The 14,386-nt window shown below is 41.5% G+C and overlaps 1 protein-coding gene across 2 annotated transcripts in view; it reads right to left on the bottom strand.

Moving 5' to 3' along the window:
* Window positions 1–14,386, bottom strand: part of LOC308398560 (talin-2) — a 99,424-nt gene that overhangs the window by 18,416 nt on the left and 66,622 nt on the right. For both annotated transcript variants that reach the window (XM_080885260.1, XM_080885261.1), the window contains exons 22-42: window positions 13,648–13,814; window positions 11,342–11,470; window positions 10,523–10,636; window positions 10,259–10,372; window positions 9,691–9,825; window positions 9,342–9,470; window positions 9,077–9,179; window positions 8,140–8,348; window positions 6,880–6,999; window positions 6,200–6,397; window positions 5,910–6,049; window positions 5,157–5,250; window positions 4,865–4,954; window positions 4,643–4,765; window positions 4,393–4,536; window positions 3,410–3,571; window positions 3,016–3,156; window positions 2,722–2,903; window positions 1,437–1,569; window positions 764–865; window positions 21–191 (exon numbers count right to left, since the gene is read on the bottom strand). In XM_080885260.1, coding sequence (XP_080741386.1) covers window positions 21–191; window positions 764–865; window positions 1,437–1,569; window positions 2,722–2,903; window positions 3,016–3,156; window positions 3,410–3,571; window positions 4,393–4,536; window positions 4,643–4,765; window positions 4,865–4,954; window positions 5,157–5,250; window positions 5,910–6,049; window positions 6,200–6,397; window positions 6,880–6,999; window positions 8,140–8,348; window positions 9,077–9,179; window positions 9,342–9,470; window positions 9,691–9,825; window positions 10,259–10,372; window positions 10,523–10,636; window positions 11,342–11,470; window positions 13,648–13,814 — 2,900 coding nt within the window. The remainder of the gene's footprint in view (window positions 1–20; window positions 192–763; window positions 866–1,436; window positions 1,570–2,721; window positions 2,904–3,015; window positions 3,157–3,409; window positions 3,572–4,392; window positions 4,537–4,642; window positions 4,766–4,864; window positions 4,955–5,156; window positions 5,251–5,909; window positions 6,050–6,199; window positions 6,398–6,879; window positions 7,000–8,139; window positions 8,349–9,076; window positions 9,180–9,341; window positions 9,471–9,690; window positions 9,826–10,258; window positions 10,373–10,522; window positions 10,637–11,341; window positions 11,471–13,647; window positions 13,815–14,386) is intronic.

Genomic DNA, 14,386 nt, shown 5'->3' with positions numbered 1-14,386 from the left:
AAAGCATAAAATGGTCGTGCCTTTGGGTTTCCTCCACCCTCTTTGGCAGCATAGAGCATTTGCAGAGCCGACTCAGCCAGTGTCTTTGTTTGGTCCAGGAAAGTCATCTGCTGCTGGTGGTCCTTCAGCTTGGACGCCACACCCACGGAGGCCTTGATCAGTGGCTCAAAGTAGCCAGCCAACTGAGTCACCTGAGGTAAAAGAAAAGTTTTTAATGAGTCCAGAGAAACAGCACGAGTCAGCGATATGTAGGCTGAAGTGCTAAGTGTCACATTCACACGTGAAGAAGCACGGTTTCAGAAAATGAGCAGCTTCTCAAATTATTTCAAAATGGTACGGTCATATAAGTGTTAAACCTTTTATACATTTCACTTACTGGGCACAATTTCAGGCCATTAAGCAGACTATTTGGTGTGCAGACAGAATAAAAAAGGAATATGTTGCAGTAATAATCTTCTTTACAACACGTGAAGAAATGCTGATAAGTTTGCAAAGATGGACAGTGACACAGAGCATTCTAGTGGGAGGTGAAAGTTTACTCATATAAAAGTCAAACTAACCCTGCTGCTTGAACAATGCATCAACTTTTTGTTTCAAAAATCACTATTATTTAATGATAGATAATGCTGAGATAATTATAACAGCCCACAGCTAACCTAAACATATAGGCAACACTCCTGCCACTGAATCCTGCTGCTGACAAAGACAACTTTGTTGCTCCACAGTTGCAGTATAATAATAATTAAGGCACTGCCCTATATACCTTGTGTCCTAGTTGGGAAGCTTCGCCCCTGGCAGCAGTGGAAACGGGGTCAATTAAGTGGCCAATTTCCTGCACGGTGGACGTCAGTTGCTCTTGTAGTGCCTGAAGAGAGGAAATAAAAAGAAATTGGTTTTTGTGTTGCTTTTTATGGGAGACAGAGGTGCATTCAAAGAAGGCAGCTGGGACCTGCTAAAAAGCAGGAAACATAACAGAAGGATAACTGCCCTGAGCTACTCTGACTTTTAATATGCGAGCTTAAACTTTTTATTATTTAGCAGGTGCCAAAACTTCCCCATTAAAGCCAGTGTCAGGGTGTTAAACATAAGACTCACATTCTGCCCATACTGTGCTGAAGGACTACTGCAAGAAGAACTACTGCCATTCAAATGTTTTGTTACACTCAAAGACACAAAAGGAAAAGAAAGAAATAATCCCTAGTCTCTCTTGAATGGACTGAGAGAAGGACAAGGACAGAAAACCTCATTAATACCACTAAAAATAGACTCAAAACCGACAGATTTAGCATACAAAAAAGTGGGAAAAGTGGAAGTGGGAAAAAAGAAAAGGCAAAAGGAGCAGATTAATATCTACGCAAGTAACAAAAAAACAAATGAAAACACAGACAAAGTTTGTGTCTGCAAAGATTCGGAGCCATCTTCCGATGGCCGCTTACCTCCAGTGAGATGTCGTCTCTGCTGGGTAAGTTCTGGCTGACAGCGGCCAGAGAGGCCTGCTCAATGTCCCGGATACATTTGTTGATGTTATCAATTGACGAATCGCACTCCCGCTGGCCTGGGGCCTTGTCCCTGCAAACAGGAGAGGAGAAAAAGGGAACCAGAAAGACAAAAATGAGTAATGAAGAAAGGAAAAGACCAGAAGAAGAAATGTTAACATTGGAATTATTAAAACACAGACACATTGCAGGATTTCTATCCCCCCCCCCCCCTCCCCCTTTCTCTACTGGCTTCCTCGTCTCATTGATGCTCAGGTCACATCTGCCAAACTGTGGCCTGTAGGGTCTCGTCACTGCATAGGGAGATCAAGCCAGGCAGCAAAATTAGCTTTGAAGCCTTTGATTTGTCTGTGGCTCCGGCCTCATGGGCAGATTAAGTTCGTTAAACATCCATTTCCATGCACGGTGGCACACCAAAAGTAAGACTAAAATAAAATCTCGTCTCTGTGCTTAATGAGGCTGACAAAGTTATGAGCCCGGCTGCTGCAGGATGCTATGTGTATTCTTTGGCCTGAAATATATCACTGAATTCTATTACACTCCCAGTACTGAATTTGCAGTCTAAAAAGGAAGACGGGCGATAAGGGCATCAGAACTGAAAGCGACGCTAAGCCGGCTACGCATGAATGCTAATGTGCAGATGTTCTGAGACGAATGAGAACCTTAACATTCAGTGTGTTTGGTCTCATGGAATTAGCCTCTCATGGGCATCAGTTTTGTTCTGATCAAGGTCAGGTACAAAACTGTGTGAAAGAGGAGATTAAAAATGTGAGCTGCACAAAACACAAGTGTACGTAACCCCAGGTTACAGCTTTTGGCTGCCCCCTCTCAAGGTGCTTTATACAGCAATACAAGCAGATAAAAAGGGAGCACAAACTGTGTTACGCACAATTGAAGTGCGATAAATTATTAAACTGGTGATTTGGAGTCTTCCTGGGTTGAAAGGGTTTCACAATCCCTGCCAAATCATGATATTATTTTGTTTTTGTTTAAATTCTGCTGCCCTAGCTGTTTGCCCATTTTCAAACCTAAATCTGAACAGATGATGGCACCAACTTCATATTTATCTAACAGACATGAGCAGTATTGATCTCCTCACCTAACCATCAGCAACAAAGTGAATGTACCTATCACCCAAAATGTCAAAGTGTTCCTTAAACCTTTGCATAAACACTCCTGCTGTAGTTTGTCTTTTGCAAGTCTCACTGAATCATTGTTAACTAACCGGATGGCTGTGATGAGACTCTTGATGGAGTCGGAGACAGTACGAGAATGACCGGCCAGGACGGACCACGTGGGCGGGTCTTTTGGGTTGATAACCAATGAGCGTGCGGTTTTGAGCAGATGGGTGGAGCTATCAAGCATAGACCGTGCCGACTGGAGGATGGGCTCCTGTGCTGCAGAGCCCTAAAGAAAAAACAAACTCAATCTAAATTTTGCATAATTTTCCAAATTTTTCTTCAACCGGTAAACTGTAAAAACGCGCAACAGTCCTGCACTAATGTTAACAGAGCCACACCTCAGTGCTGATTTTAGCGGGCACGCTGGCAAACTCTGGGTTGGAAGCAAATGTTGTCAAGTTTTCAACAGCTTCAATTAGTGGAGCCGTGGCGACTCGACACCTGTTCCTGTTTTCCTCTGAGAAATCACCATCTAAAGCCTGGAAAGTGAGAGAATGGAATTTTAAAAAGGGTGTATGAAACAAATAGCATTAAAACTGACTGTATTAAAGTTATCAAAAGCAAGCGCTGAGAATAAATATTTTAAAAAAGACAGACATATGACATAAAAACAGGGATTCCTCCAGGTTATCACACAAGGAAAAGACAGAAATGTTATGTCTAAGCTAAGTTTATAGCTGTACAATGACAATCAGGTCACAGAGTCAAACTTTTGACAAGATAGAAACATACCTTAATTGTTTTGACCAAGTTGGCAGTGCTGTTGGCAACCTCCTTGGCAGACTGCACAAAGTGCCTCTTGGCAACAGGATTGGTTGTCTTAGAAGAAGCGAGACGACAGGCATTGCACAATGCCGAGGTGTGCTTAGCAACGATGGTGGCTGCTGAGAGAACCTGTAAAACAGTAAAATGGTCAATTGTCAGTGATACTGCAGGCATGGGCAATCTTACAACATAAATTCAGGACAGTATCTGTAGCGATAGATCAGATCAAAGCTGACTACTGGAAATACTAGATTTGATATAAGAGGCCCAAATGTACAGCAAATGTACAGTCTTATTATTTTTGTTTTGAACGTTTTCTGGAACTTTTGGCTTCATCAGACAGTCGCCGCAGAGATAAGAAGAAATGAGATGAAAGAAAGTAGGAGAATGCAGTTAAGGTCTGGTTAGCAGGGAATTGACTCAGGAACTCCCTGCAGACGCCCATGTGGTATGTATGCAGTTTTGTGCCATTTCCATTTATTTGAACTAAAAATCATTTACTAATAAAAGATTTTCATTAAAATCTCTGGTATAGACCGATGAGCTGAAATGTGACTTATGTGAGAGTGCTTAGGAAGTTGCATAATTAGACAAAAAGATGTTAATCTTCAACGCAGACAGTTGTTGATGGAAATAAAGGCAATAATAGAGCAAATATTAATATTAGACTTCCAGATCTGCAGGGAAAGCATCTGGCTACCAAACAGTTGGATGCTTCTGCACAGAATATTAAGCAATTCTGAGCAAACGGATAACCGTCTGCTTCAATAATTCTGTTTTCTAGAAATGCTATTCTGAACACATATCAGTCCAACACACTGGTCTGATAATGAATCATACTATAACATCTCTGCAGAACAGCGTAACCACAGTGCTATGTTGGCACTGTATATTACACTTTTATATAATTAACTGGCTTTGGTTGTATATGAGCAGAACAGTGGATATACCTGGGAGGGGCTGCTTTCTGGGTCAACAAGATTCTGACAGGCCATCTGGATTGCTTGGTTGGCTTTAGCAAACTGTATGGGATCCACCAAACCCTGGTGTCCCGCCTGACTGTTAGGGTCTGACACACCCACCAAGTAAGAAGCCTGTGGAAAAATAACACTCATCAAACAGCATTCCCCATAATCACCCCGACTGCTGTTTCTTTATTTGCCCAGGGAGCGTGACAATCGTTGCTCTAACACTCTGTACCTGTCCTGCGGCTTCAGTGAGGCCACACAGGGCTTTAGACGCTGATCCCACACAGTCTCCAAATGCAGACACATCCCCGGTTTTGCAGTTCTGAGAAATGCCAGCCATAGACTCTCCCAGGACCTGAACAGAGAGTCGGCAGAGAAGAAATGGTACGCTTAAGATGCCTAATTGGAAGTGTGCCGTGTGCTTTGTGTCTGTCTGCTTTAGTCAAAAGCCTACCTTCGAGTTCTCCATCACACTCTCGATACAGTCAAAGTAGGAGAGGTCACTGACCGGTTCATTAGGGTTGTCAAGCATTCCTCTGACAGCCTGGGAGATGAATAAAGGTTTTAAAGAAGTTTGAGAGGCTTTTATTTTCACTTTATTCTCATTAGTCAGTGCCAGAAAAGAGAGGCGTCTTATAATCCACAGCTTGTATTGAAACTCGCTGACACCATTGATGATCGCGAATGCTTGATCGCGAATGCTTGATCGCGAATGCTTGATCGCAAGGTGGAAAAGTTTTATTTACCTCCAACTCTCTCAGGGCATTGTCACACTCCTTCTGCCCTGGAGCCTGCTGTGTGCACAGAGTGATCAGCTGGTTGATGCTGTCAGTCACAGCTCTGGCATAGAGAAGAGGAACAAACATCACACTCCAGTCCACGAGAGCGTAAGGGAAACAGGCTTTTATTCTGTGCGCGTCGCTTTTGAAATGTGAGAATTATTCCTGCTTGTTTCTGTGTGCTAATAACACAGCTTATACACTCACCCTTGCAAATACCTACGTCTTTTTTGTTTGTGCAAGCTTATCAATTTCATCCCCTTATCTGATCGTCTCAACATTTTGTTTGCATCTCTCTTTTTGTTTGCTTTTAATTTTTTAAATGACCCGTTTTGGTTGGCAGCTGAAATTGGCCCCATTAAACCCATTAATGAGTATGTTATCATAGCAAGCAGATGTCTGAGTGCATTTTGCTGATAATGTGAAAATCATAACAAAGCCCACTTGCCTTGATAGACACTTTTACCATATGCTCATTACCGAATGAGTAAAGTGGTAGTTTAAAAAACAGATCTAAACCAATAGCAATAAAATAGAATTATTATGTTCATAGCTTTGAACAGCTAATTATTTGCTGTTAGTCTTATTACCGAACCCTGGACCTTGAGCCTTATATCGACTCTTTGATCTTAAGATCTATCATGAGATACTACCAATCAAATCTGCTGTAAATATTAAAAATCATGGTTTGTGGGTGTGTGTAGGGGCCAGTTGTAGTACCTTGCTGCAGCAGCTAGCAGGTTCTTGGCGTTTGCTGCTGCTGGGTCCACAGACAGACTTTTAGCAGCCAACAGCAGTTTGCTAGAAGCCATGGAGATGTTCTTCAGGTTACCAATCACCTGCACCTGGTCGTCCTTTTTCTAGAATGACACACACACACAAGCGTGTGAAAATACATTTCAAAGGAGTCTGAAGTCTTTGTCTCTTTACTGGGATATCTGAGTTGTGATACGTGCTACTACTGTCTTAATATTGATGACCAGATGTTGGAATTGAGATACAAAACCAACCTGAGTGTGCCCAGCCATCTCGATGCCAGCATCCAGGAACTCATCAAAGTCTTGGCTGAACTTTCCAGAGGCCACAGCCAGCTGGCTGCTGGAGCCTCTGGAGGCGTGGACCACCTCGCCCGCTGACTGGTTTAGTTCAGCTGCTGTTTGGTTGAGCTCACTCTGGGCCTCCTGGAATGACTTTGAGGCGGGTGGGATCTGAAGGCAGCACAAAATAGAATGATTCAAGATGAAAGAAATTAAATTATTTGTAAGCGTCAGAGTAATATCTAACAGTTCCCCAATGCATTTACAGCAGGTGTATCAGCAATAATGATGTCACTTTAGTGCTAACCCTATAAACTGAAAACTGTCTGTAAACCAAAACATGTTCAGTCTTAAATTTGAAACTTGACAAATGTCTAAAAAGCAATAGAAATGTAAATCATGCCCCTTTCCTGACTTGCATGCTTAAATGAAATCAGGTTTACACTCCCGTCAGATGAACAACGCTGTTGAATGATTTAAAAGTGGTCACTAAAGAATGCTTGAAATGATATTTAAAAGGTCAGTCCTGCTCTTAACTTGTACGCGTCATTAATCACATATTTCTCGAGGTTGTTTCTTTTTTCCCTACCGCCGTGGGAACGGAAAGCAATCTGTGATGCCGATGTTGTGCCGGCAGAGCTCCGATGACTCACGGTTTCAATCAGTAGCTTCTTGCTGGCCTCTCCGATGCTCTTGAGAGCCATGTCCACATCCTTCTGGCCAGGTAGACAGTTAACGCAGTTGTTTAGGGAATGAGACACAGCCTTCGCCACCTGAAACACACAGCAAACTGGGTTAGGAGGGTGGGCACAGGTGGACAAGCTAATCTAGAAATCCAAACTCAAAACGTTAATGAGCATAGCAATTATCCCCAAAAAGTGCCAGTTGTCCATAAGGCTGAAAAGGTTTTTGTCAGATGTAGTGAGACTGTTCAGCTGTCACGCCTCTGAAAACAAACATTTTTCACTTCAAACTGCTGCACTTTTTAATAGACTTATGGAGCAGGCCATTATTTTTATTTTAAAGGGTCATTTATTGTATAGTTGATTAGTTTATAGAATTTTTTTATTACATTCATTTGTTGTACTACTTTTATTTGTATATTTTATTTAAGCCATTACTTATTTTCATAGACCTGAGTCTTAAGAAACTGTCTCATTCTGTCATGTTTCTTCATGGAAAATAACAGAATTTTTTTCCATCATAAATATCACATAGCGACCCCTGAAGCACACAACAACATGACATCTCAGTGAAGCAGTTCAAAGATAACAGAGAGGCTCGCACATCCAAAATTTATTTGTTTTACTAAACATTTCCAAAAGGTCTTAGATAACACTATTTGGTTATTCTAATATTCATTTTTCTCCATTGATACCACATCATTTATTCATTTTGAGTGGAAAACACCTGGGCAACGAGGTATAAATAATTAAAATACTTTGCAATAAATTGCCAAGTATTTTATTATTATAAAATACTATTATAGAGCTACTTGCTAAATTTGACAGGTGTTCACTTGACTGCATCACCAAGCAGACGTAGATATCCTTCTAAACGTAAATATTCAACTAAACATATTAACCAAAAGAAAGAAAGGCTGATTAATAAATATATTAAACAAAAACAGAACCTGGTTTCATCTTTAAAAGTCACATCGTGTAAATTCACAACATATTCAGTAAGATCTATTATTAAACTTCCTGTTCAATTCCTCCGTGAGTCCCAGGGGAAAAATATTACTTTTAACAGTGTATTTCATTTAGTTCATGATTGTTCAGGAGTTTATTTTGATGACTTTACTTTTAAGGCACAGGTGCCATAATCTGAAAGGAAGCCGAGGGCTGCACAGAGCCTTCCTGCCATCTGCAGTGTTGGACTCCATAACCTCGAGCAATTCTGAACCATCTCACCTGTGCCAGTCTCTGCTGGCTCTCAGCGTCTCCGGGGGAAATCAGTGCCTGCTTAGCCTCATGTATGAGAAGCGCAGAGCCCTCCATAACGTCACGGGCCGAGTCCAACATGGCAGCCGCGCCCTTGGGCTCCGTGGTGGAAGCAGCAACGCCACGGGCTGCTTGGGCGAGTGTTTTTAGAGCCTGAGCTGTCTCTCTGGCTGCTATTCCTACACGCACGATGATCAGAGGTAAGAGAGAGTACAAATGTAACTGACACAGAGGCATCACAGTGCGTTATTAAAGCTATGACACTTTGTGACAAGACAGTGTTCACTGTCATCTTTGAGTCATAAAAATTTGTAATGGCATTTGTTAAAGGCACAAAAAGTAATTCTTCTGTCTCGAGAAATGTGAAGCAACAAGCAACAAGGTGCCATGAGGCTCTTTCCCCTCACAGACAGGAACCGACAATGAGAGTCTCATGAGAAATGTGACATCTCATCCACAACAAATTAGCTGGATAGGATAAAACAAATGGAATGAAGCCATATTATGGTTCGGATAACAAGATTACTCAAGGGGGAGGAAAAAGGAAAAACGGGTTCCAGGCGATGGGTGCATTTCTCCTCTGGTTCTTTGGGCTGTGCTCTAACCGAGGATACTGTTAAAGCTAATGAAATCACCAGCGAGCCTTGTGTGTGCTACATTCTGGAGAGCAAAGCAAGAGAAAATAGCACAGGATGAACTTGAGAAAGGTCAAGACAACTAGTGACCATAAATTCAGCTCATTAAGGTGCGACATCAAGCTGCGGGTCTAGTTGGTTTATAATAAAGAAGTAGGCCTTCTTGAGGCAATAGATGAAAGGTTGTATGTGGTTTCCTAAAACGATAAAGATTTCTTCCTCTTGCCTCGGTTTGACGGTTTTTTTACTAGAATGATGTCAGCAGTACCAACCTGTGTAGTGTTCATTTCCTTGTGCAGCACAGGTGAGCAGCTGAGCCATAGAGGATCCCACAGACTTGGAGGTGCTTCCCAGATCCTGAGCACACTTCTCCAGCTAGAGAAAGGGGGGGGGGGGCTTTGTATTTTAGTAACTGAAAACAAAATATTAGTCTGCAAACTCGCTTCTGACATGCTCATGCACTGGCAGCATGAGCATGTCTTGAATCTAGTGCAGCTGAGTCCCGACTCTGCTTTATGGGGCTACAATGTTTCTTACTGATTCTCCAGGAAGTGGTTTTAGTTGGGCATTCACAGCAGTCATCTTGGCATCTTGTAGCTCACTTCTTAGGGTCTGGATGGCTGTAAGGGCAGAGTCTATCTCCATGGGGCCACAAGCTTCATGAGCCTAGAAACAAAAGCAAGTATATGGCATATGTCTATATGGCTTTTTGTCTGTTCCTATGAGGTCTAAAATTTGTATATGAACCACAAAGGTAAAATATTTTCTTGCACATGCGATCTGCATGTCCAAAATCCAGTCATTTTGTGAATACTATGCATGCAAGAATAAATTCCTACATGCACACATGGGAATGCAAGAATTCCCGTGCGTGTCTATGCTCTACCTTCTGTGCAGACGTCCTCAGCTCCGCCAGGCAGGTGGCCAGGTTCTTGGCACACTGACCCAGTTGCATGGCTGCAGCCTGATCAGTCACCGTGGGAACAGATGACTTGGCCGAGGTCACCATCTTACTGCCAGGCTGCAGAGAGAGAGAGATGTGGGGAAAAACCCCCCAAAAAAACATTAATTTAAATTTTAATAAAATTGTATTTATTTAAATCGTATAGGGCTCAACGGAACGCGTTCCCTTAGAGAATCAAGCAACCAGTGCACTGTGTAGTTCACAGACTTGTTGATATTTCTTCAAAGGGTATTATGTGGGGCTCTGAAACCCCAGTTAGGTATTTAACACATAATACCATCACACCAGCATTTCTGTAACCGCCTGCTAACACCAAAAAGAGGTTACCGGCCTATTTTTAACGTCCCCACATGACAGAAGCACTATTTATACTTTTAGCCTGGTTTCCAATGTAGGACTGAAGTTACCCAGTACGAGTGCGGGCACATAAACTTTTAACAATCCCCACACCAGCAAAACAGGCAAACCAAAAGATCATAAAGGGCTGCACCTGTAAGAAGTTCTGGCTGGCAATAATGAGGGCCAACTGTGCACTCAGGTCCTCCGGTTTGGCCTGACTGCCACGGACTCCCTGGACAAGCTGTGGGATGTGATCTGCAACTGCCTACACACACAAACATGGAGACACATTACCATAAAGATATGAAAGAAACATAGTATGAAGCACAAAGTTTCAATGCAGTTCACATTAAAAAAAAAAGAAGCCAAAACCACCAAAAATAAATGGCACCCTGCTGTTAGCAACATCCCTCACCTTACAACTCTGCACCAGCTGCTGGTGAGCAGCTGTGTTCTTGTTGGAGGCGGCGGCGTTTTGAGCAGCGGCGATTGTCTGTGTGGCTGCAGCTGCAGCTTGCTTGGCAGCATTCTGAGGAATAATGACAAGACCCACACAAACGTCACATGTAGAATATGGTTTCGCAGTCACGGTGTCACACTCTCTTCACTCCTCTGCTTCTGGATGCTGAAATGGTAAATATGCTGTTAAATATGCAGCATAAAAGACTAATAATTAAGAGTGGGACTTGTGTTTCCATACATTTTCTTCCTATATTTAAAAAAAAAAAAAAAAGGCGTTATGTAAAAAGACTATGTACAAGGAAAGTGCATTTAAAAAATGAAATTAAATAAACAAAATCAGGTGAATTTTAGAAATCCTTCTGAACGAGCTCAACATTATTATTTGAGGCGATATTGAGTTGTGAGTCAAGCAACCTTAAGGCATACGAGCAACTTTCGATCCATTTCGATTGCACTTCTTTTCCCATTTCAGGCAAAAAGAAAGAAATAAACAAACTGAAGCAAATATTTAAAACCTGACATTTAAATGGTGAAAACAGCTTAGTAAACATCAAAATCTCATCTTCCCTAATCTTTGGTGCCTCATTTGAACTTTGTAGACGGTGACACAGTATCCTAATACTAATACAACTTTAGAGATGGTGACATTTAGAATTGGTGCTGGAGATAGCACGATATCACCTCTCAGGCTAAATTCAGGAAGAAATATCATCTGTCTGTGGTAGCTTATTCACTTGGGTCGATGTGCAACTGCTAATTTTGCTCTGCTGACCTCCAGTCTGTTGATCAGTTTCTTCTTGATGGCATTCTGAGCAGCAGCATTAGTGGCCACACGCAGCCCCTCTGCAGCCTCCCTCAGTCTCTGCTGCTGGTCTTCATTTTCTGGGTAGGCTGCTGCTCCCTGAGAACACACACACAGATAAGCCTATACATGACAGATAGGCAAGGCAGGAAGAAATAATCTTAGAACGTCCAGTCCCGAGAAATCTTTGAAAATGACTTTCCCACTGCTCAACCTGATGCAAACAATCATTTCTTTGTAGACGGCTAAATGTCAGGAGCTGTTGTTTATTCATATCAAGAAGCTTTTCCATCTTCCTGTTTATACATACAGCGGTACATGTTTACTGGGTACTCGCACCTTCCCGTCTCCTGCTGTTGGAGAGAAAGCTCAGCCTTCTGCCATTAAGTTAATTAATGGGGAGCATCACCTGCAGCTACACAGAGAGGAAGGTGTGCATGACAACACGTGTCATTAAAGAAATATTTAACCTCACTGATGCTACTGGCAGAAGTCACTGCAACCCAATATATCACGAGCACACAGACAAAAACAAAACTAATTTTGTGCTCCAAGAGCATTAATCAGAGTTAAAATGTTGTTAGTAACCGGTTTCGAGTCGGTGCAGTTTGCAGCTGTCATCAGCCTGTTGGCAACTGCTGACACCATTTAAAATAGAGCAGCCAATTTGCATAATTATTAGAAAGTGATGTTTTCCACAGGGTGTAACAACACTTTGCAAGAAAGAATTCATCCTGGGGAACTAGTCTTTAAAATCCGAGATTGTTTAATAGCAGCATGGTACGCGAGTTTCAGCAAGTCAACAGTGCTCAAGCATCAGCATTGATTTTACAATTTGGAGCAAAAGAAATAAGCTAAATATGCTAAACCCGTTACCAAGGCAATGGTTGGCTAAGGTCTCAGCTTCCATTCACACGGATAAACATACAGCTGTGATGGTGATAAGTCTGGCATCAGACTCTACCAACCAGCTGGAGGGCATCATTTAATTTTCATGGTGGGAGTTGAGAGTTATTAATATCAGCGTGAGATTCTGTTGAAAGATAACGGGACCGATGTCGAAAGATAGCAGATAAATAATTTGGATAGAAGACGATGAGATAAGAGGCAAAGCTAAGCCTGACCTCAAAAGTCTGGGGAGAATCAATTTTGATGTCCAGGCAATTTTAATGTTGCTTTCATAAAAAAGTTATGAAGTAATAAGTAGATGAGAGAAAACTAAACAATATATTGCTTCAGACCAATTCTGTGAATTTTACACTTTAGTTGATTATTGTTTCTGTACTTCAAAGTAATTCCTAATCTCAACTATTGCTGTTTACCAGAGGAAGGTTTAAGGGAGCAGGATTTTCTTCATTTCATTTCAAAGTATAATTTGTTACTCAGTGAGCTCCAAAACTGCCTGAATGTTAGAAATTTTAGCAATATAAAAGTCACTATTCACACAACTCCAAGTGTCTATAAATCAACTAAACAAGGCCTAGATTTTTAATGTGTAATTTCAAAGTATTTAAAATAAAATAACTCTAACACACAAACTCTACAAGTACAAAAGAATGAGCAGTGTCACTAAACCACCAACGCTAATTCACAACATTAACCAACAACAATTCAATATGCAGCTTAACAAGAAGACTGACCCTGTAGATGTTGACTTTGAGAAAAGCATCCTAGAAATAAGGATCAAGAGGGGCTTTTTTTCTTTTTAAATTGAAAAAGTTTTTAAGGTCATCTTTTATTAAAGAATTAGAACCGTGCCAACAAGACCAAGCAGAATAACCTCTCTCCCCTTTGTGTGAACACACACACCTACCTCCCCTCTTGGGGTCTCTGGTTCTGCTTCTTTCCCCTCTGCTGTCACTATAAAGGTCATTTTATACATACCGGAGAAGCAAAGCCAAGCCCACTGGATCTTTACACAATCTTAAAAATGCCATTACTGAGATTAAAATGAAATCTTTAGCTCAGTTCAGTCTTTTTGGGGACAGAATAGGTATCAAAGCCAAATTCCAAAAAAGATAAACAGGCATGTTTTTGAAATTTTAGCCTAAGGAGAATTGGAAGGTTGCTGGTTCGATACCTGGCTGCTCCACTCTGCATACTAAAGGGGCAAGATGATGAACCCTGAGTTGCCACTGATCCCTTGATCGCAGAGTGATTATTAGATGGAAAGCACTTAGATGCAAAAAAAAGTGCTGTGCGTAGGATAAAGTGTTTTGATTGCTCAAGTCGACTAAAAAAAAGTCCATTCACCATTTAATAAATATGATTCTTACCTTTGCTGCCTCCACCATCCTTGCTGTGGCATCAGCCAACAATTTAGCAGCTGCCAGCAACTTCTTAGAATTGTCGACGTCGACCTCGGCTTCTGCATCGGACCTCATGGCATTCACCAAATCGGAGGTGGCCTGAGCCAAGACTCGAGCCTGACGCACCATCTCTCCTGAGAAACGCAGCGACGGATTAAAGAGGAGAGATGAGGGGAAACAGAGACATGGGTAAATGTAGAAGTCATACTAATGACAAGCTCCTTTAATCCCTCCTCGTGGAGTGGTTTTCTCAATGAATGGATTAAAATTATGTCAGTGAATGTTTCCCACTAATGTGATGTATAACCCTACAAATTATGAACAAGAGGTATTTTAAACACCAAGATGTACAACCATGCACTAGCAAAAGCAAAAAAGCAAAAATGGTTCAACAAAGTATGAAATTCTGGCTTAGGAGGAATAAAATAACACAAAAAAATAATACTGGCTTTGGAATTTTGTTCAATTTCAGGAGCCCAGTGATGGACTAAGGATCTATACAGGGTGTACACAGCCTCTCCCAATGTCAGCTGGGACAGAATCGAGTCCCTTCCCAAAAAAGACCGGGTGGTTGCTTGTTTTTAAGAAACCTGTACTGGGTACTTTTAGATCTCTTTACTGCAAATGCTTCCAAGTTTACTGAATAATGAACAATTTGGATAACAGCATTTAAAATTTCTTTAACCACTTGCAATATTAGTCAAAC

This window comes from Rhamphochromis sp. 'chilingali' (assembly GCF_963969265.1).
Source record: "Rhamphochromis sp. 'chilingali' genome assembly, chromosome: 6".
NCBI lineage: Eukaryota > Metazoa > Chordata > Actinopteri > Cichliformes > Cichlidae > Rhamphochromis > Rhamphochromis sp. 'chilingali'.
The sequence above is the reverse complement of the archived record's forward strand: the minus strand, read 5'-3'. Positions and strand labels throughout refer to the sequence as shown.